Source organism: Hypomesus nipponensis, chromosome 23, assembly GCF_054491055.1.
Source record: "Hypomesus nipponensis isolate SF chromosome 23, ASM5449105v1, whole genome shotgun sequence".
Lineage (NCBI taxonomy): Eukaryota > Metazoa > Chordata > Actinopteri > Osmeriformes > Osmeridae > Hypomesus > Hypomesus nipponensis.
In genome coordinates this window covers 13042185-13064720 of record NC_140383.1, presented here as the reverse complement: position 1 = coordinate 13064720, position 22536 = coordinate 13042185, and the positions used below count along the sequence as shown (strand labels likewise).

General features: G+C 43.2%; 2 protein-coding genes across 4 annotated transcripts; one reads left to right on the top strand and one right to left on the bottom strand.

Annotated features, from left to right (window-relative positions):
• The first annotated feature begins 350 nt into the window (after window positions 1-350).
• Window positions 351-9824, top strand: LOC146234305 (DNA repair protein Ku80-like). 3 transcript variants are annotated; one of them, XM_084688819.1, is made up of 21 exons: window positions 352-497; window positions 858-971; window positions 1101-1284; window positions 1492-1540; window positions 1638-1760; window positions 1910-2098; window positions 2375-2489; window positions 3508-3646; window positions 4706-4818; window positions 4989-5051; window positions 5268-5405; window positions 5726-5816; window positions 6043-6173; window positions 6447-6643; window positions 6951-7038; window positions 7921-7990; window positions 8135-8244; window positions 8514-8610; window positions 8899-8966; window positions 9151-9225; window positions 9418-9824. In XM_084688819.1, the coding sequence occupies exons 1-21, from the start codon at window positions 480-482 to the stop codon at window positions 9430-9432; spliced, it is 2187 nt and encodes a 728-aa protein (XP_084544945.1). In that variant the 5' UTR covers window positions 352-479; the 3' UTR covers window positions 9433-9824. The 3 variants fall into 3 exon arrangements, with proteins under 3 accessions (XP_084544947.1, XP_084544946.1, XP_084544945.1); XM_084688821.1 differs by lacking the exons at window positions 8135-8244; window positions 8514-8610; window positions 8899-8966; window positions 9151-9225; window positions 9418-9824 and having other exon boundaries at window positions 351-497; window positions 7821-7950; XM_084688820.1 differs by lacking the exons at window positions 7921-7990; window positions 8135-8244; window positions 8514-8610; ... (1 more) ...; window positions 9151-9225; window positions 9418-9824 and adding an exon at window positions 7821-7854 and having other exon boundaries at window positions 351-497; window positions 6951-7088.
• Window positions 9825-9884: 60 nt separating this feature from the next.
• LOC146234304 (collagen alpha-2(VI) chain-like) lies at window positions 9885-20925 on the bottom strand. Its single transcript, XM_084688818.1, has 28 exons — window positions 20387-20925; window positions 19720-19934; window positions 18860-19467; window positions 18719-18739; window positions 18453-18518; window positions 18303-18356; window positions 17607-17651; window positions 17480-17506; window positions 17353-17379; window positions 17159-17203; window positions 16986-17039; window positions 16814-16876; window positions 16547-16609; window positions 16324-16377; window positions 16198-16233; window positions 16041-16103; window positions 15586-15648; window positions 15148-15210; window positions 14827-14889; window positions 14675-14725; window positions 13330-13428; window positions 12957-13019; window positions 12723-12758; window positions 12569-12614; window positions 12103-12255; window positions 11212-11667; window positions 10858-10896; window positions 9885-10773 (listed from the first exon to the last, which is right to left on the bottom strand). The coding sequence occupies exons 2-28, from the start codon at window positions 19922-19924 to the stop codon at window positions 10172-10174; spliced, it is 3165 nt and encodes a 1054-aa protein (XP_084544944.1). The 5' UTR covers window positions 19925-19934; window positions 20387-20925; the 3' UTR covers window positions 9885-10171.
• Window positions 20926-22536: the final 1611 nt, after the last annotated feature.

Here is a 22536-nt window from a genome sequence, read left to right as displayed (position 1 = left end):
TTCATGATGACTAGTTGAAGAAGAAAAACGTGTAAGAAAAGAAAAAAAAAACGTTTATTTATATTTTTATTCAATCAGCTCAGGGGGGGCACAGGGGAGCCAGGGACATTTTTACAGGGGCACTGACCCCTGTAGGCCCCAGTGTAGAAACGCCCCTGGCAGCAAGTATGATAAACCACAGAATGCACATTATTCATAAAGCAGTGACCGTGCTGGGGCACCCGGGGCGTTTGACCTACTTGTCATGTTCGTACGTTGTCAGTCTGCATCATCACCAATGATGCCCTATTTAAGACAATACTTTACATTAGCTAAAGAATGAAATGCATGTATTATATACAAAGTGAAAACATATGAATTCTTGACGTAATTTCTGTAAAGTAAATAACCTGTTAGGAACAATATTAAAAAGATTACAGTTCCTCCACGGACTGATAACACAGTGGGACAGAAGCTTGGAAGAGGGAAAGTGATTGAAAATGGCTCCGTCTTCGAAAGCAAGTAACTTTTTAATTCTTCTTCATAAGCTACTGATTTACGTTCCTATCAGCTTTAGCAATTGATTATTGTGATACATTGCTCTTTATTAGTGCGTATGTGTGTCATTCTAGCTTTAAAGTCACTTTAAATCCATGGAAACAAGGCGGCGAACTGTGGGCAGGGCATGTACTGACTTGTTGGATACAACAAGACTGCAGACCACTGCTCGTCCATTTGAATTAAACACTGCCCTCTGCTGAATAGAAATGAATACCTAACACATGCGGAGGACCCAATAACTATTGTCTTAGTTTTACCCTTAAACCTATGGATGCTTTGAATTAGTTGTAAATGGTTCCCTCTTCACCCCCATCTAGTCTGCATTAGTGCTGTGCATGGACGTGGGGTTCTCCATGTCCAACTCTGCTCCAGGCCAAGAATCACCGTTTGAACAAGCTAAAAAAGTCATCCAGAAGTTTATTCAGCGACAGGTAAAATCGTTCTTTTTTCCTTTTAAATAAATAAATACAATTTGATAGTACACCGACTATAAAGTTAGTAGTACACTTTATAGTACATAGCTATACAATTAATAGGTAATGAATGGTCTTTGACTACAGGTATTTGCTGAGAACAAAGATGAGCTGGGCCTGGTGTTGTTCGGCACTGACACCACTAAGAACCAACTGGCTAATGATAGCCAGTATCAGAATATCACTGTTCATCGCCATCTGATGCTTCCAGATTTTGACCTGCTCGAAGAAGTCCACAGTCAGATACAGCCTGGTAGTCAACAGGCCGACTGTATCCTATCTGTGATCACGATCACTGTTGTTCCACATGTCCAATGTTGCCGTCTTAAACTAATGCAAATTCAGCCAGTTGGCTTGGCCAAATAATGACAATTTTGAAAATAAAAGTAATATTTCATAATTGCTTATTCAAATTGGGAAAATAGTATTGAAAAAAATACAGTTATAAGTACTTTTATTTCCTTAATATTTTAATCAGGGTTGGATGCTCTTGTTGTGTGCATGGACCTCTTACAAAAGGAATCTCTGTAAGATTGCCTATTTTTATTATTATTATTGTCTATTATATCTTCATAATAATGAAGATTATTGGTCATATTTAACTTAATATTATTTCACTTTTAGAGGAAAGAAGTTTGAGCGTCTCAACATTGCCATCCTAACAAACCTCCACACCAAGGTCAACACAGACCAGCTAGATGTCATCATTGAAAACCTGAAGAAGGCCAGCATTACTCTGCAGTTCTTGTATGTGCTCGGTCTTCTATCACTTTGTGTCCTAACAGAGAGTTTTATACAAAGTGTCTTATATACAGAGCAAAATATCTGAAACACAGAACAGAATGTCGGCAGAATGTTCTGCTGGCAGAGTGACTCTGGCTCATGTGCTCCTTCAGCTTGCCCTTTCCTCTGGACAATGAAGAGGAGAATGAGCAGGACGGGGATGGAGCAGGAGGAAGCTCCGGGCGCCCGGCCCACAGGGGGAAGGGTCTGTCCAGGGAACAGAAGCAGGGCATGGAGACGGTCAGGCAGATCATGCTGGCTCTGGATGAAGAGGATGGCCTGGAGGAAGTCTACCCCTTCAGGTAGAAGTGCGCTGGTAACTTGCGGACACGTTTACTAATCAGCTCCTTTGATTTATTTTTAAAAGCACGTATTTTCTGTAGTTCTAGTCAGGCGTGAATGTAGAGCACAGAAAACTCTAAATGTTTCAAGAAAAGAGTGCATACCCTGAGAATGAACTAGTTTCACACCAAAGGTTTGGTCTCAGAGCTGGATAATGTTGTCTGAAGGACAGGATGGAAGTGGTTGAAAGTTTCTCAGCATCTACCTGTGTGCTTGGTTCTCCCTCTGTCCTGCAGTGAAGCCATCGAGAAGTTGTCCATCTTCAAGAGCATTGAGAGGAGACCCATGGGCTGGCCATGTCAGCTGACCATTGGCAGCTCCCTGTCCATCAAGATCCTCGGATACAAAGCAGTAAGACCCTGTCCCATTTGGAACTAGGGCTGTTAAAATTGCTCAAAAATGACGTTCGAATATTCCCTTAAAAAAATACATATTCGAATTTCTGGTTGCGCATTAGGTACGTCAATAACAGGACAAGTTAATACAACGAAACAGCAACTTGTATACTGTAGGTAGGCCTAATTTACTTAAGTTTAAACATATTTGACAAATTACCAACACAAAAATAAGTAAATGAACTAATGGCCAAGACCTCTCGAACGCACACACGCAGTCTTCCTTTCTTTCTCTCCAGCACCGTCGGGCTCTCTAAGCATAGCGGTGTAAAATGAACAACAAAAATAAACAAATGCTGAGTTCTGATCAAGAGTTTTGTGCGAGCAATTTAAGGTTGCGATTCTTGTCCCAAATATGGCAGGCTTCATTCAGCGATTGAAAAAATATTAATTACATTAAAGTTTTACAGTATAGAACCGACATTGAACGCTCCGAGCGAGCTGTGCTGTGGTAAACATGGAGATGTAGCCTCAAGTTGTTAGTTGTTGAATGGTAAGTTAACTATAGCTTGCATAGTTTACACACTACTTTAGCTGTAGGCTCAACAAGTTAACCATCAACTGACCAAAATCCAAAATATTTCCAGACATCACCCTTTAGATTTTTTGGGGTTACAATCACTTTCTCTGCTGCGGTCAAGCTGGGTTTTGCACTTACTGCCATCTTCCACGCAAGTCAACTGACGCTCAGGCGCGTGCCCACCCGCAAAGCAGACAAACGCGTTGTCGCTGCGGTTGTTTTTTTGTAGTTTTTTTTACATTCGAATATTAATTTTCATATTCGAAATTCGTTTTTTTACCACTATTCGAATATATATTCAAATTTAGAATATTCGTTGACAGCCCTATTAGAAACTATACCAATGTCCCTCAGGGTGCTTGAGATCTGAAGTGTTCAAACAGTCTGTCTGTGTGCTGGTTTTGTGATGGCGTGACATTCAGTGATGTGACCAACAGCCACTGTGTGACTGCAGGTGGCCAAAGAGTCTCCCATGAAGTCGTGGATGACAGTCGACGCCCAGACCAATCGGAAGGAGGATGTGAAGAGAGATGTGGTGTTCTGTCTGGAGGATGACAACGAGACAGAGGTTGAGAGAGATGACACTATCCAGGGTGAGAATACACACATAGCACCACATCACACAGACATTTTGAACATATCCTGTACCTCTACTATAATGCCCACAAAATCATTTACAAATCTCATAAACCCATTATGTTATTCACAATAGAACATATAAAACATGTAAAATGTTTGAACTGATGAAATGTACCATTTTAAGAAAAAAAAACAAGGTCATTTTGAATTTTGATGGCAGCAACACATCTCCAAAAAGTTGGGACAAGGCCATGTTTACCACTTTGAAGCATCCCTTCTTCTGGGGATGAGGAATGTTTTTCCCTTTTGTTTGTGATACAGGATTCTTGCTGCTCAACCGTCCTGGGTCTTTGTCATATTTTTCGTTTAGTTTGTGCGATAGACTAATGCGGCAGGGGGGGTGGATAGTTTGTGCTATAGACTAATGTGTTCTGCAGAGAAGGGAGACTGGTGTTTTGGAATGGAATGGAAAAAAACAAGACAGAGTAACAAGGCAGATATCGCTATAAAAATTGTAAATGAATGTTTTTTTGGCGACATAGTTAAGGCGGCAGGCGTGTGTTGGTTAGGCGGCGACCTTAACTGAAAAGTGCTGTGGGAAACCCTGAACCATGTTACTGGCCTGTTTGCAATTAACCTAGTTTGTTGCAAAATGTTCCTCCAGCTGTTTATTTTTTTTAACATGGTTTCCAGCTTTTTATTGCCCCTGTCCCAACTTTTTTGAGACGTGTTGCTGCCATCATATTCAAAAGGATAATTTTTTCATTCAAATGGTACATTTCATCAGTTCAAACATTTGACATGTTTTATATATTCTACTGTGAATAACATAATGGGTTTATGAGATTTGTAAATCATTGTATTCTGTTTTTTATTTTATTTTACACGTCCCAACTTTTCTGGAATTGGGGTTGTAATACAAATAGTAATATAAACTTCAGCTGTATCCTATAACACTTCCACAGAATGTAAAACTTCTGGACAAACTGGAACCTAATTCAAACCACACTAGAACCTGTTTAAAAGTTGCTTTTATAAAGGTTGATGTTGCCTCCCTGGACCTCTCCCTGCAGGGTTCCGCTATGGTAGTGACATCGTCCCCTTCTCCAAGGTGGACCAGGACCAGATGAAGTACAAGGCTGAGGGCAAGTGTTTCGCCGTACTGGGCTTTGCCAAACAGAACATGGTAACGTGCAGATGCTGCATCAATTTGTTGCTAAGTGAACATTTTTGTTACAATAAATCTTTGGACAACAAATTGTCCTGTGAAATTGAACCTAGTGAAATTGTTTGCTGCTGTGTTTCTATTCTAACCTCTCTCTGTACACACACACACACATGCATTGTATGTTGCAGATACACCGCCACCACTTCATGGGAGACAAGGTCTTGAAGGTGTTTGCCCCCAAGGATGATGAGGTAAGACTGCCAAAGAGACCAAGACGAAGTAAGAATGTCAGCATGGCCCCAACAGGAAGAAGGATCAAGGATGTTTTGGGACAGGAAGTCTGCGGCTCTCACATGTTGCCACCCCCCCCCCCCCCCTCTAATGGACTATAGTACCCAACACAGACATGTGAGATGAAATGTCTTCTCTCTCCTTCCTGTTTCCTGTCTCCCGTGCTGGTGCACCAGCATGCTGCAGTTGCCCTCTCTGCCCTCATCCAAGCGTTGGACAAGCTTAACATGGTGGCTATCGTCCGCTACGTGTATGACCGACGCAGTAACCCCCAAGTAGGGGCCGCTTTCCCTTGCATCAAGGACAAGTATGAGGTGAGCTGACAGGAGAGTAGAGATGTTTGGTTGTTCCAGGGTGTCCTACCATGTAGGATGTAGGTGCTGCTAGTATTAGAAAACATCTTCACAAGGAAGATGGGGGGGGTCAAGGAGTCTAATATGTCCAATCCAAGAAGGATATATAATAATTTTTTCTATAATATTTTTTTTAAATACAGACAGAAAAGCAAGGCAAGAAAGAGAGGGGAAGACATGCAGGCAATCAAACCTTTAATATCTGTCCACTGAGGATCTGCCGGGAACCTGAGTAGATGAGTTGCCAGTCACACTAACGTTTAACTCCTTCCGCTCCTCAGTGTCTGATGTACGTTCAGCTGCCCTTCATGGAAGATCTGCGACATTTCACCTTCCCTTCTCTGGAGAACAACAAGAAGTTCACTCCCTCAGGTGGGGCCCCAACTCACACCTCAGCTGTTTTCACATTCTCTAGCTGTTAGTTTAATCACCATGCAGCAAGTCAACAACAGGAAGCTGATTCCTTCACTTAGTTCAGCTATGCCTCACTTGTGCCATACTTTGATATAAATCCCTTGGAGTGAATCCCTCAGCGTTTCTGGTAGCTGGCGTGTCGGAGGTCAGACATATGATGGTGTTGCGGTCTGTGTTTCTCCAGAGGCTCAGCTGGCAGCCATGGACTCTGTCATAGACTCCATGATGCTGGTGGAAGAGGGGGAGAGCGGGAAGCAGGAGGACTTGTTCAAGGTCCACCACATCCAGAACCCAACCTTCCAGAGACTGTTCCAGGTAGCATCCTGTTCAGCGAGGGAAGAAAGATGGTCCTTCCACCTCTAGAGATGACACAGTCAAATCAAAAATCAAGTAGATTCAGGATATTGATTATAGTGATTGACACCCATACAAACCCACAGCACTACTTCTCCTGATCATTAATGAATATACTACACTCCCCTCACTTCCAACCCTCTCCCTACCTCCTACCCACTCCCTACCCTTCCCTCTCTACCAACCCTCTCCCTTCCCTGTACCCTCCCCCTTTACCAACCTTCTTCCTACCAGTGCCTGCACCACCGGGGGTTGAACCCTGACACCCACCTCCCTTCCATAGAGCCCTGGCTGCTGGCTGCTCTGGAGCGACCCTCTGTGGTCAGTGCACGGTGTCATGCCCCTCTGGAGGAACTGAAGAAGAAGTTCCCCCTCAAGGAGGCAGTGAAGAAGAAGGAGATGAAGACTAGTGTCCAGATGTTTGGTAGCAGGTGAGAGAAGGGGGCCAGGAGAATGGTTAGGATGGGGACAGGGGACAACTGAATGCTAGCATGGCCTTTAAAACTGGATGAAGTTTCTTTGCCATTTGCGACAAGTAGTACTACATTGGAATTCTCTGTACTGCTCCTCTTACCAATTTCCTGGCTGGTAATGAATTTGTATTCTAAATAAATAAATATGAATCCAAAGTGAACAGTACAAATGGTGTTGACCCCTCTAGCTTTCACGTTAGGATAGGATCGGCATCGCTCTATGCTTGTGGTGTGGAAGTGACCTCCTGTTGTCTGTCCATCATAGCTCCGAGGAGCCCGAAGCTAAGAAAGTGAAGCTGGACGAGGACGAGGACTTCAACCTGGCCGACATCACGGCAGGCAGCGTCAGTTCGGTAAGAGACAACTGCTGGCATGGCACTGACATCACAGCCTCTGATTTGAGGTTGTTTTAGCCAGAAATATTATTCATTTCATTTTTGAGATGTGTGTAAACATGATTTATATGTTTATATGTTTTATTTTCATGTGTATATAGGCCTAGCTCTGTGGACCAATGGGCAGGAAGTAGAGTTTACGTTGCACTGGGGACTTGTTTAGCCAAGCAAAGAAGTGTAGCAAAGTGAAGTGTGGAAAGTGAAGTGGAGAAGCTTGTACTCCACTTAAGATTCAATGGTGGATTTATGACGGTGTGTTTCATTCAATTGGGGAAGGAATAAATCTATCAGTAATGAGAACACAGAGTTGTACGTTTCCTGAAGGTAGTGATAGATAAATTGTGACACAACCCTAGTCCAAGGCAGATCTTTGTGCCACATTGTATTAATGCATCATTTTAAAGAGTAACTGCGCACCTTTCAGCCTTTATCTCTTTAGTTAAAATGCTTTCTGGTGAAAGTTTGTGTGTGGAAGTTATTTTATGAATATTTATTTGGGGCTTCCTCAAACGCTCAGTGATGCATGAGCAGGGTGAGTGGTCATACACCCCCTCCCTGTGATCGTTCAGATAATCTCAAAGGTGCTCATTCATCATTTTGTTTTTTTTAACCACTAGGAGCAAACAGAGTATGGATTTACCACCAAATATTCAGAAATAACTTGAAATCAAGACCAGAATGAAGTTTACCATGGGTATTTACCATAGGGGTTTAACTTTATTTTTATTTGCTGTTGATAGTTACCAAGATCCATTGTAAGATCCATGCCGGCATCAGCATAGCTGTGGTGAAAGACATAGATATAGAGTCAAATCACAGGCTTGTGGTTGTCTTGGGCAGGTGGGCAGTGTGGACCCAGCTAAAGACTTCTGCAGCCTGGTCCGCCAGAAGAGCCTTCCGTTTGGAGAGGGTGAGACTGATGACCTCCATTACTGCATGGTTCACAGTGTGTTCATTACTCTTATCACTCCAGCCATCATTGACAGTTCGACAATGGGACTTACTCAGGGAGGTGCAAACTCTCTGTGGTAACTTGTGTGTGTACTTGTTCCAGTGTGTCAACAGCTGATATGTAGAATCGAGCAGCTGGTGTCACAGAAGAGTACTCATTACTATATGAAGGCCATCTCCTGTATCAAGGTCTTCAGAGAGCAGTCTGTCAAGGTGAACGCTATCAAACACATCTCTACACTGTGTGTGTGTGTGTGGATGGGGGGGGGGGGGGGGTTACCTGCATATGTGAGTTTGCATTTATGGTATGCTGATGTTTTTGGTTCACTGTATTATGTAATATTGTAGTTGAGATCTAATTGTTGCAGTGTGCCTTGGTTTCAGTCATTCTATATTTGATTATTACTGTGTGTATGAGGAGGGAGGGGGGAGTGATCAATGACAGGAGACCAGTGTGCTTCATATGGGTGTGTCCCTTACAGGCTGGGAATGCTGAGCTATTTAACAGCTACCTCCAGTCCCTGAAAAGAAGCATTCCAAACCGGGGCCTGCATGACTTCTGGGGGCTGCTGGCTCAAGGTAGCCCTCACCTGACTCCATTACTTCTCACACATACTCTCATTCTTTGGGGGAACTTGATGTGTGACACTGAGTGCAATGAAACCATTGGATTAGTTCCATCTTTGCCAACTTTTTGTCTTTCATCTGGTTGACAAGATTTTGTGGCTCAGGTCTGACATACAAGCTCTTCCTGACTGTGACCCAACCTGGCAACCATCTAAGCCCCCACAGTAGGACCCTCCTGTCTGGTATGAAACATCAGCAGCTTGCCTGGTGAACTTTGACCCTTTGTGTTCTGTTTGACAGATGTCCTGACTCTGATCAACAAGGACGAGGTGGAGGGAAGCTCTGCCTCTAAACAAGAAGCCAATGAGGTGAGGGAATTAACCACTGCCCTCTATCACCTATGTGATGTCATCATCACCGACAATGGGATGTCGTCATTATAACTCATGTGATGCAACTATGCTTCACTAACAGTATGACTGTGGACCATCTTGCATGGTGACATTTTGGATGGTCTGGACAGACCTGATCTAACGATGTTCATGTCCTCAGTTCCTGTTGATGGGGGAGAAGGAGGAAGTGACGGCTGCTTCTGCGGAGGGAGGTGCTGACGACGTGGATGACCTGGTAAGAGTTCTCTCACTTGATTATATCATCACATGATAAGATCTGGTAAGAGTTCTGTCACATGGCTAGCTTCAGTAGTATCAAGCCTTAGTTGTATTCCAGTGTCTCTGTAAGAGGAAGTGTGTGTGTGTGTGTGTGTGTGTGTACGATGGCCCACCCGATAACAACCCTGGGTGTGTTCTTCCTGTGCAGCTGGACATGATGTGAACACACAGCTATTAGGAAGGGCTGACCCTGAAGAAGAAGTACCACCCCAGGGAATCGGACCAAACAAAACCACACCTCCAGCACTCCCACACGGCTAGTTTACAGACTGGAGGTCTTTGTCCAGATATTAAATGTTGCTCAGCAGACTAGCAGCATTGCATGAACGTGGAGTCACTGACCACTAATATTTTCACTTGGTGGTCTTGTCTGGTTGAGATGCAGCAGTAACTGACACCAAAGTTTTTTTGTTGTTGTTGTTAACTGGAAAATTGTAATTTGTTTAAAAATGTACATCCTCAAAGCACACACAGTGATACACCCAACAGAATCCAACATCTGTAACTTTGTCTTGCTCCTGATGTTAGAATAAAGTCATGTTTGGTGAGCGGGGATCATATATTGTCCCATATTGATTTTTGCACAGCATTACCCAAAATACAGGACACAAAGTATTCATTTAGCAGATTCTTTTATCAGAGAAGTTTTTAACCTGTAATCTATTGGTCTGCCGGCAAGTGCTTTCCCACCATTGAGCTATACAACATATCCACCTAATACAGAACCACATACAGTGCTAACTGGTAAAGCAGGCAGGTGGAACATTTTATGCCAGCAAGCTTACAACCAACCCTTTTAACCTATATATAAACAAAATGACTCTTAACATATCTAACATCTCAACCTTCTTAACCCTTATTGCCTAAAGACAAAGTGATCATCACATAACATGCATCCTCTGTTAACAAACCCACCTAAAGAAGCGTTCAAAGACGCTTGACTTGGAGGCATCAAACAGGTCTAGCCCTTTGAAAATGGCAAACTGGTCGCCCATGGCCAGCTTCAAAAGGACATCCTGATTGATATCAGCTCCTGTAGTGATCACCGTAGAAACTGCCTGTACCCCGCGCATGGCTTGGACCGCTTTGTCGAGGTGGTCTGTGATCTCGGAGACGCCGTCAGTGATGAAGACAAAGGAGACTTCGGCATTACTCCTTGTCAGGAGCGTCGTGCCTCTCTTGACTATGTTGTCGACGGCATACGCGATGGCGGGCTCCAGCTCCGAGGTGGAGTCCAGGTAGGACATGCGGACCAGGCCGTTGGTGATGACCTCCAGGTCGTGAGTGAGACCGAAGGCCACCACATTCTTACTCTTGCTGTACTGGAGCAGTGCCAGTCGTGCGCGCATGCGGTCCTTGTCGTCCTCTGCCAGAGTTAGGCTATGCGCCAACCTCACTACGAAGTCAAGGACATGCTGGAAGTTCTTCTCACCCAGACGCTCAGAGCCGTCCAATAGGAAAATGAGATCCACAGCTCGCTCCTTGCACCTGCCCAGGTCTGGTTCTGGAGGCACAGACAACAACGGAGCACCCTCAGTATTCAGCTTGATTCTGTTTGAAAGAATGATGTAATTGGATTAAATCCTACCTGTTTGACATGGCAGGTCTGGACACACTATAACAGGCTCTGAAAAAGAAAAGGAATGAATGGTGTGGATCAGGTTGTTTCAAAAAGAAATAATTTATTATTAGGTGTCACAACAACATAAAACAAACATAAAATCATAGAAGCAGGTTTTATCTAGACCCATTCATTCTCCCTCATTTGAGACAAGAAATGCAGCAATGTTATCCTTGGTGTTTTAGTGTATGTGTCCTTGTGGACTCGGATAAAATGCATTATTTTAGACTTAACTCATTGTTCAGCACTTCAGTAAGCATCGGTTGTATTTCAATGTGCTTGAGGAAGACATGTGACCTGACCGGCACTGTGGCGACTCACCAGGGCAGAGCACGGTCTCCATCTGGTCAATGAAGTCCTCGGCCATCAGGTCAGCAAAGCGGTTCATGACAGCCACACGTCCTTGGCGCTTGCAGGTGATAGAGATCAAACTCTCTGGCTCCTCCTTCTGACCGAAAATGTCGCCCACACCGATGGCGCTGACGTCCAGGCTGGGGTCGTTACATAGGTACTGGAGCAGGGTGTCGTCGTCGCGTGGGTCGTAGCGGCCGTCGGTGACTACAACCACGGACACCCTGGCGGCAGCACGCCGGCCGTCTCTGATTAGGTTGTCGTAGGCGAACTTGAGAGCGGAGGGCGTCCAGGTCCCTCCTGCTATCCACTGCAGGTTCTTCACTGCCGTCTTGAAGGCCGACAGGGAGTTGATGTTGGCGTCATCAAGTTGGATGGCCTCGAACGTTCCGCTGTGACTGTACTGGACCACTCCTACCCTGGTCCCTGGAAAAAGCAGTAAGGGAGAAGAGGGGTGACAGGGAAAAAGGGTTGAGAAGGAGGAAGACAAAGAGGAGAGAGGCGACATAGAGTGACTTGGTAAAATGACACTATGCCCTCTCTACTTCCCTAGACAACAATACTGATCTGCACCTCCAAGAATCTCTCCCCCAAAAATTCTTAGAACAGGGACAAGGGCATAGGTTTGAACGTTGGTGAGGAGAACAAACATATTTATCACCCTATATGCAAACTCTACCCCTGCTCTGCCGCTAATTATAGGAAGGGATGCTGCTATGGTCTCTTTGACACTAATAGGGACATCCCCCTATTGTCCAGAATCTCCCTCTATGAACAGGTATGGGCTGGGTCAGACTGTTTGAGGGAAGCTCCACCAGCATGGCTGAAGATCTTACAAACTTGTCTCAACATGGATCCTACCTGTCTCAGACGAGGGGTCGCTGGCCAGGGAGCCCAGCCTGTTGATGGTGCTGATCACAAAGTTCTTCTCCAGGGTGAAGTTGGTCATCCCAACACTCTCTGAGCTGTCGATCACAAACACGATGTCCAGAGCTCCGCAACGCTTTTCACAGTCTTGAGGAAAACAGACATTCTGTCAGCCTCAGGTTGTAAACAGTTGTTGTCTTGAGCACATGGACTCACTGGTTCACTGTGTTCAGGCATTTTTCTTGTGTTGTGTCTTGTGCTCACTGTATCGTGCGTCCTGCTCAGTCCTAGGTAGTAAAGTTCAGTGCTGCAGTGCTTCTCAGTGTGAGAATTGTCTCGTGGGTTCAGACCTTCAGTACTTGTATGTTATTTTGGATGAAAGCATCTGGTAAATTATATGTAACATGCACCTCACAGCACTTCCATTGCCCCCCAGTATGAAAACAGCTCTTTAACTTACCACAACAACCGCATGTCTCTCTGACATAACTCATCACGTCACATTCCTATATCACACACACAAATTGGTGGTATCAAGCACTGAACTGGAATAGTTGTGTTTGTTTATGTGTTTGAGAATAGGTCTGCAATCTACATATAACAACTGAGCTTACTGTAAGTCCAGGGTCTCCCACTGGTCCACGGTCGCCCTAGTAGGAAGAAAGATCTAAATAGTCAGATACTAGTAACAACTGATCTATATCCTTTGTTCAAAGACCATCTAATTGCCTTTCTATGTATTTATAGTTGAGTGTTTATGCATGCTATGAGGTTCTGTCCTCTGAGGAAACTTCTGGAAGAACTCCAAGCTAAACATAGTTGGTTTCCTTTGGATGTGTGGTTCTTACGTCTGACCCAGGGTCTCCTATGGGCCCCCTGCTTCCCGGCTCTCCCTGTGAACCTGGCTCAGCCTGGAAGAAAAAATAACAAAAAGACCCACTTTACTGGAAATAATTTTCTCTGGAAATTCCCTTACATATTGTTGCATAATAGGTGCCAAAAACACCATACCATTGCACAGAAAAAAAGATTGTGACATTCTTTTCACCAATGTTGTATTTAAGGTTATTTTATAAATAGGTTTGATATGCTATAAAACATTTCATTGTCTTTTTTTATTTTAATTGGAATTGAATTAGATTTTTTTCAAGGCTGTGTAGTAACATTAATTCAGTATAATTTAATGACCTTGAACATGTTTTTCTAATTGTCTGAACTCACTGGTTCCCCAGGGACTCCTTTAGGCCCCGGACCACCTTTCTGACCACACTCCCCTCGACTGCCCCGAGGTCCGACCCTGCCTTTACCACCCCTGTCCCCCTGCAAAGACCAGTCACACAACACAACATATAACATCACCGAAACACAACACAGAATGTAACACAACAACACAGAATATAACAAAATATAATACAAAAACACTATAACACAACACAGAATATGGTTTAACAACAAAAGCACACAGCAAATACTGGAAACAGTAAGGCCCTTGTAATGTGGCCAGTATGGCTCGAATACTGTAACGGGGTGGTTCTAATACTACAGATAGTATGTTTCTACTTTACTTTTTTCTCTTTATATGTTACCACTCGGCGACATAATCAGAGAACATAACATAGTTTTCCATAGCTATGCGGAAGACACACAACTATATATATATCCACTGAACCCAACAATGGAACGGCCATCAATTCCATTACCAACTGCCTGTTGGCAATAAACAAATGGATGACTGATAAATTTATTAAATTAAATGAAGACAAAACAGAAGTATTAATATGTGGCCCCAAATCCAAAAAAGAGATGCTTACTAAGAATCTAGGAGGCTTAACCCCCTGTCTTAAACCAGAGGTGACGAGTCTCTATGTAATCCTGGACTCAGATTTGAATTTCAACTCTCACATTAATAAAGTGACCAAAACAGCTTTCTTTCACCTGAGAAATATAGCAAAGGTACGACCATTCATAAACCAAAATGATGCAGAGAAGTTAATTCATGCATTTATATCCAGCCAGCTGGACTACTGTAACGCACTTTTCACTGGTCTCCCCAAGAAAACCACTGAAAGACTACAGCTCATTCAAAATTCTGCAGCTAAATTATTAACAAAAACTTAGAGAGAACACATTAGTCCTGTCCTAGCCACCTTACACTGGCTCCCTGTTACCTTCAGAATTGACTTTAAGGTCCTTTTCCTCACATACAAAGCTCTACACGGACAAGGACCTAGCTACATTGCTAACTCCCTTATAAACTACACACCAGCTAGAACACTGCGATCATCAAATGCAGGCCTATTAGAGGTCACCCGAAGCAGTCATAAGAAGAATGGTGATTCGGCCTTTGCCAATTATGCCCCAAAACTATGGAACAAATTACCCATAAATATTAGGGAAGCAAACACACTAGCTGCAATTCTTGTATGAAATGTGCTATATAAATAAAGTCTGACTTATGTACTTACTCTAATACTACAGAGATACAGTATGGCTCTAATACTACATACAGACAGGATGGATCTAAAACTGCAGACAAAACAGCTTTCAGCAGCAGATCAAACCATACCGTGGACCCTCTCGGCCCAGGATAGCCAAAGCCAGCTCTGCCAACGTCACCCTTCAAGGAAATAAAAGGAAGGATGTCAGTTTTGCCAGATGTTCGTTGTGGAGCCATGGACCGCTGTTATACTGATGCCCCCCATGGGCTTGGTCCCTCACCTTGGGTCCTGGAGCACCTGTCTCCCCTCTGACCCCCGGGTCCCCTGCCTCCCCAAAAGCACCCTGTAGACACAGAGCACAGATCCACTGACCACAGGTTTCCTTGATCCACTCACTGTACTTCACAACGTTTTTTGTGTTATGTGTATGTGGTGTTCAGAATATAAACATGAGCTTTATCCTGTGTCCTTTACACTGTGCAGGATGTACAAAATAAGGTAGTATTTCATAATGTAGTAATCACGGTATTTGTTAAATACAGCATACTTGTGATCCATACTTGTTTACAGTGTTAGTAATCTAGTGTGGTATGTAGCATACTTGTGGTCCATTTTCTCCTGGGGAACCAGGCTGGCCCCTGGGCCCAGGAAGACCCAAGTCCCCCTAGAAGAAGACGAAAGAGAAATAAAGATTAAACCCTTATTACTGAGGTCGGGTCAGCTGGCACGCCATTACTCATGTACACACATTACATTACACAACCGTGGACTTTCAGACAATGTGAAAGGGTGTTTGTCCTGCCACAGTGATCCATGTGAATGTTCTGTGTGTGTATGTTTGTCTGGAAAGAGGAGCCAGTGGTCTAGATTAGGCGGCTCTGGAAGTGCATCAAGACTGGGTGACTCAGCGCATCTTCAGTCATAGAGACTGTGTTGTCTTTGGTCAGGGTTTAGGCTAGAGTTGGCAATGAGTTGTTGATCATTATCTGTCCAGTACTGTTATCTCCACTTGGTGGACACACACACACACACACCTCACCTTTGACCCCTTGTCTCCAGAAGCTCCAAGGGGGCCTCTTGACCCCTCAGATCCTAACTCACCCTGAGGACACACAAACATCAATAAACACACACATATTTACATTAGGAGAGCTACTTTAAATTGCAATTCATCAGCAAAGTATGTCAACATTGTAGCAGAGGCTGATTCTTACAAACACATCAAATAGCTGATATTGTTTACAGCTGCAAGCTGCAGCCACTTCTTCTTTCACTGAAATGGTCCACTGGGTCATCAATAAATGGAACTGACATTCTAATTTTGGAAACTATTAAAAGTTATTTTAACTGATTTGAATTCATAAATTGCATGTTCAAATAACTACCATCCTCCCAAATTCTGTCCTTTATGCATATACTTTGTGATATGTTTTTTTCTTTCTAAAACTGCTTGTCAGCCCTCCGTGACTGTACCTTGTCTCTCTGTGACTGTACCTTTTGTCCTTTGCTTCCACTTCTTCCAGGTCTTCCCTTTGGTCCGTGTTCTCCCATTCTACCCTGGTCACATGAACACAGGCATGTGATTTGGATTTCATCATTAACCAGAGCTAATGTGTTCTTTGAAATGTTTGGGTGGTGTAAATTAGCGTACAGGGTCCCCTCTTTGTCCGGGAAGCCCATTTTCACCCTGAAAACAAGTCAAATAAATAATTTAGCTTTAAATTAGGTTGCTTCATAGACTACAACTGATTATAATGAAGGAAGGTTTCTATAATACCGTTAATCCTTTGGTTCCTGGCAGCCCAGCACTTCCAGGGATGCCTTCTTCCCCCTGAGCAACAAGAGACACTGTCACTGGGCCTCTTCATCACATCTTTCACAGTGGTACATCCAAATGGAAACGCCTAGTCAGTCTGCTATCCTGTGACTTGTGCTGAGCTGTGACTGTACACTTATTGTACCTTACCTCCAGGACCACCAGGACTGTACCATTACTGTACCTTCGCTCCAGGATCTCCAGGAGGGCCTACAGGTCCTGGTCTCCCTGGGCGACCTGGATCTCCCTGGAAATCAATGAAGTCATCATCATTAGCAATCAGTCATGAGAAGCCATTCCATCTCACATTCCAACGTGGCTGAACCCGAAACAATGAACAAGACGTCCAAACAAAAGAACAATTTATTCTGGAAAGATGGATGGACGGAAGTGTATGTATGTGTAGATGGATGGAAGTGGACGGTGAGTGTGAGTGGTGCCAGGTGCAAACCTGTTCTCCATCGGCTCCAGGTGGTCCGCTCTCCCCCACCTCTCCTGGATAGCCATCTGGACCCTGCCAACAAGACAGTCAGAGAGGGGACAGACACGTGCTGTTTCAATTTCAACATTTCCCTTGACCTGTTCCCACAGGGCACCTCTGAGGTCAGCCAGAGCTCTCTTACCTGGTCTCCCGGGTCTCCTTTGCAACCAGGAGCTCCAATGCGACCCATTTTACCCTGAGACATCGCATATACACACACAAAATGGCAGGTTAGAAGTACAAACATTTAAAGTAATTTAAATGTTTGTGTTGACAAGTGTTGACGGTTCAAATTGGACTGATGACTGGACTGACCTTCTGCCCATCTGTTCCATTCCTACCAGGGAATCCTGAAATGCCCTAATTGCGAAGGACACATTCAATGTTAATAAGTTCAATATCTTTACCTACTGTAGCAATCTAGCAACAAACTGTCGCACACACATGCAGTTTAGACACAGGCACACACATGCAGTATAAAACACCCACGCACAAACACACACAAATACCTTCTGTCCATATAGACCTCTTTCACCCTGTGAAGAAAAAAAACGCACATATTCATTCATATTTAGATATAAATCATATTTACTTTAAGAGGAAATATAATTAAATAACTAAATATCATTAACTTACCTTGTCCCCATTTAGACCAATCTCCCCCTAAATCAAAGAATATTATTTCAAAGTTAGTATCTAATTAGAATGACAATTTGAATGATCTCTTGATAAAGGGATTATCGTTTTGTTTCAGCTAACAAACCTTCGTTCCTGGATGTCCTATGGGACCTTCGATACCAGAATCTCCCTGTTATGAGAAGCGATCAAAATATCAACCACAATTCTTTAGAATAAAAGCAAACAGAACATGTTTATATATAGTGTTGGGCACTGTAAGTCAAATACTTGAATAATTAAAAATAATAGCGATCATCCTATCCAGCAATAAGCCACGGCTGGGTGTGGGAGAAATCATTGACCCGCTTTAATGATTAAAGGTCCAAACTGGGGACCTCAGACCTCAGAAAAAGTACATGTATGGTCCACGAGTGCGTGCGGTAAAAACCACGTTCGTCAATTTTCCTTGATTAGCCCTGTTCAGTTGCACCTGTGCAGTGTGCACATAGATGTCACTAATCACAATAACCTACACTGCCACCCAATGGTAAACTTGATATGCTACAAATGATAAATTGACATAACTGCAGACACAGCTAATGGTTCCTACAATAATAACAATTAACATACAAAACAGTTTTTGATTGATGACATTTTTCAATATTCAATCTAGGTCATAGCTTGTCTAATTAAAAGAAAAGGCAAAATTATAACAACAAATCCAGGGACTTGTGTTTGCAAACAGGAAAGGCATAAATGGGTGAAATAACAAATAGGAAAATACACAAGTTAATATTGGCCAACCTTGATCATGATGTCTGACACACCAAGGAGATCTTACCTGCTGACCCTTTTCACCCTTCGGACCATAATCACTACTTTCTCCTTTTGCTCCCTGAAATGGAAATTAGATAATTCAAACATTTTGGAGATTTTATTAAACCTTAATAAAGCAAAGATTTTCTAATGGGATATTCCTGTAAATCCTCACCTTAAGACCTCTGTCTCCTTTTGGACCAGGAGGTCCTGGACTCTCCAGACACTGAGGTTTATAACACTGCAAGATCAGACACATTCGATTTTTAGTTGTGTACGCTAGGATTTACGCTACAGTGGAGGCTAGAAAAACACATAAAGCCCCTGAGAGAGAGAGGGAGAGAGAGAACATGTACCGAAATACACACCCAAGGAGACATATAATGGTTGTCTCCAATAGGCACTTGACAAAGCTGTACAGGTAATGCTTTTGATATTTACCTGTAAATAGGCTTGGTATTTCTGAAAAGATAAAAAATGTACAAAACATAGTTACATGCAATCTAAGCACACATTTCTGATGCATTGTATTTCTTGCAGGCATTCTTGAATGTTCAAAGACAGTCAATTGAAGATAATCACCATTGCTTTTATGATTCGGTCGATGGTAGAGGTCATTATTTTGGGTCTCCTATCAACGATGGTCACAGCCATGTAGTCACTCCGGTAGACCCCAGCAGGGGAGCTGGCTATCTCCAGCAGGCCCGACTCCTCCACCTCTCTGGAAGCAGCCACGGTGAACACCTGGATCCCCCGATCTCTGGCCGCCTCTGACGACTGCCTCATGCCTCCGCAGGGACTTCCTGTCACATGACCATCCGTGATAACCACAGAGAAGAGCGCAGCCTTCCCTCCAGCGGTGTGCCGCATCATCTGGTGGGTCATGTTGGTGAGGGCACAGTCGGTGTAAGTGCCCTTTCCTAGATACACAATCCCACTCAGGTGCCTGATGAAGTTCTCCTTGGTGGTGATGGGGCTGAACAGCATCTGGCTCTGGGAGTAGTGTAGGCCACCCAGAGACCAGGAGAGGTGGACATGGTTGCTGTACTCCTCATCCTCCAACCTCTCAGCAAAAGTCTTGGTGAACTCCTTGACCCACTCCACTAGAGAGCCAGGATAAGACTCCTGCAAGGCGATAGTTTCCGAGGTGTCGATGGTGAAATACAAGTGGATGGGACACTCAATTGTTTCTGAAATTAGACAGTAATGACAAACAATGAACTTGTTTGGAACAAATGATGAGGTACATGTGCACACACATTTATGGATAACTTGCATTACTTTGCTTTCTGATAATTAATGATTGTCAAACTAAATGACTTTTACAGGAATCTGATGAAAATGTGCATTTAACAGAGCATTGTACAAGAAATATAACAATGAATTGACCAATCCAATTGATTCAATCCATAGACAAGGATTAGACCAAGACCTGAATTTACCATCACAACCGAGATATGGGGGGCGTGGACCATCAGTCGGGACAATCGGTTCTGGTGTTGGATCTGGCAACTCATTGTCCTTAACCGGGATTTGTGGTCCAATGCCTGGATTTGGCGGGAATGGGCGTGGTCCTCGTGGGGTTAGAATCTGAAGAAGGGCTGCTTGCAGGGTGCATAGAAAGATAACACCTGATCTCATGTCCATTTTCTCAGCCCTAAGGACAGAGGAATGTTTTTGGGAGGGGGTGTTGAAAATGTCTTACCATGTTCTCTGTGCTAGCAGGAAATAGCTGTCAAACAAATGAGTGTTCACAGAAGGAATCTCTCCATGTAGGGTTCAAAATGTTTATTTGGGAAGATTACAGAGTGGAATCTCTACTAGCCATTTATGATGTATGTAGTGTACTGTAGGCTACATATACAGGCCTATATTGTGCAATAATTGCAGAAATTGTTCAAACACATGCTAGACTAGAATGTTGGCCTATACGAATACAATTGCAATCTACCTTAGGTGAAGTACTACTATCTTTGTAGCTATTGTAATAATCAATAATTCCTCAATAATTTGAGGACTTAACCCGTAATATATTGTGTATTTAATTTGTTAAATGTTTTCTTCTGAAATGTGTCAGAGGGTAAATTCAGTATGAAAAGGTTTACTTACCAAAAGAATGAGAACCGCAACTCTGCTGTCTGCAATCTGAAATGTGATTTAGAATTTTAAAAAATCACGGGATAAACAGCATGTCTGCGAATTTATACCCTGCGACAAAGATCTGAAGCCTTGTTCATGTGGCTTTTACCACTGGACCTGCGCAGCGAGAAAGCGAAATTCTTCAGAATTTCGTTGGAATTAGGAGTCACTCTTAAGCCAAAAACTAACTTTTGGAGTAAGCTCCATGAAAATCAGCAGATGGAGTTCTACTCCTCGGCGAATCTTGACTTATAGAGACTTTTGAAGTATTTCTTCAGCCCGCAGCTCTTCTCGGTCACCGCTGCCTCAGACCGCTAAGTATACACTGCTAGTGTACACCGAGAAGCAGAAGATAAACTTTGTGCAGACGAATGCCTCACATAACCTTGCAGCCATTTGTTTACATCCTTACATGGAAGCGTTATTAGACTCTCCTTTCCCTTTGGCCCGTGGTGGTGCCTAACGATACTAATACCTGTGTCTGGTAATGTCTAAATATTGTATGTAAAATTCTAGGAGAACATATTCCACACACATAATACTAGAAACGTGTAGGCCTACTGATTAAATGAAACTTAGTTGAAACATGATGGCTCATGAATTATTTGACTTGCCTTGTTCCTCACGTTTTGTGTTTAAGGACACTGTTCCCGGGGTGCATGTAAATCATTTCAAATGACGGCTGTCTCTTATTTACACTTCTCTGGCTTCATTCACGGTTTTTAATCAGTCAAGGACAGATATATTGAATGTATCGTCGTTGTCCTCCTGCTCATCTATTGTGGTGGCACCTGCGAGGTTAATCAAATGAAATGACTGAAGCCCATTCGCTTCCATCGCCTCTGACAGGCGAACCGAGTTGTAGAACATTAGACGATGTAAGAAGCTTCACTGGATTCAGCCCACCATTGCGAACACATGGTGGTCATCTCAGTAGGCTAAAATAAGTAGTTTGAAGGTTTTTGCGCAAATGTTAATGTTTTTAAAGTGAATTTAACTTTGGGCGCTTATTTTTGTTGACCAGAGTTGGGAACGATATAGAGGGATTGAAGTAGCCTATACCTGTTTCTTTCAGACATGATTCGTATTTTATTTTCCTCATATAAGCCACTAGGGGGAAATGCAGGCTGCAAAAAAAAGGAGTATAATTTGTATTCTTTCCCCCTCTCCTTTCATTCATCTTTCTTTAATTTCCAATGTTTTGTTTGGACAAATGGACAAACCATGGTCTGGAGTCCCATGAAAGCGCAGAAACATTATTGCAATATCAAAGAGAGAGCATCTCTCACAGATTACCGGTACTGTGTGATGGAAGATGCTGGAACCTTAATGGTTGCCATTTGGAATCACCACTGAGAGGCAGAAAAACTCTCACAAACAACTTCAACTTCAATTTTCAGAACAAAGAATAAAAAGTAGTAAAGAGAACCGACTGCACTATAGGCCCTGTTTAAGGTTCGTGCTCCGACTCCAAGGCACCATCAGACCATGACCTTTAAGAGTGAAAATCTCACCAAATCAAAGATCACCAAATGTCGGCGGAATGTTGTTAATTTAAAACTTTAAGATCAGTTTCTGTCAAAAACATACAAGATCAATAAGTCTCCAACCTATAGCCTATGTAGGCTATAGCCTATGGCTGTATACAGCACTGTTTTTCATTTCAATACTAGGCTATGTGCCGCGAACTCTAAAAAGGGATAGGGTTTTGTTTCACTCTTCACATAAGAATCCAATGAATCACTGACACTGGCATCATTGAAGCATAGGCTACTGCACAGTCACACTTAAAATACAAAATATATTGAGTTTGAATTCCTTCGTATGGTGTTCATTTATCTTGGAACATTTTTCCGCTACTTTTGATTTTGGCATATCAAAGCCTTTTCCGAGAGAAGCGGTTGATTCAGAGAGACAGCGAGAGAGAAGAGCCGAAGTAAATTAATTCACGGTGAACTCCCAACAACCTTCTTACAAGCTGTTATTGTGCAGTACCGTCATTCCCATCGATATCAGCACTTCATGGTCTGAATAATTGAACTGAATTTCACCGAGCTCTCTCTAGATAGGCAACGGTATCATGTTCAACAACCACTGAAGGTGCAGTGCACCTAAGGCTA

What these genes read in the sequence shown, in the direction of transcription:
- LOC146234305 (XM_084688819.1), top strand. An exon ending in AGAAGTTTATTCAGCGACAG is followed by an intron (nt 972 to 1,100) that starts GTAAAATCGTTC and finishes CTTTGACTACAG; the next exon opens with GTATTTGCTGAGAACAAAGA. An exon ending in AGCATTACTCTGCAGTTCTT is followed by an intron (nt 1,761 to 1,909) that starts GTATGTGCTCGG and finishes GTGCTCCTTCAG; the next exon opens with CTTGCCCTTTCCTCTGGACA.
- LOC146234304 (XM_084688818.1), bottom strand. Translation starts at nt 19,924, where the DNA reads ATGGACATGAGATCAGGTGTTATCTTTCTATGCACCCTGCAAGCAGCC. An exon ending in CTGGGCCGAGAGGGTCCACG is followed by an intron (nt 13,429 to 14,674) that starts GTATGGTTTGAT and finishes TGGTCTTTGCAG; the next exon opens with GGGGACAGGGGTGGTAAAGG. An exon ending in AGAGACATGCGGTTGTTGTG is followed by an intron (nt 12,256 to 12,568) that starts GTAAGTTAAAGA and finishes GTTTTCCTCAAG; the next exon opens with ACTGTGAAAAGCGTTGCGGA.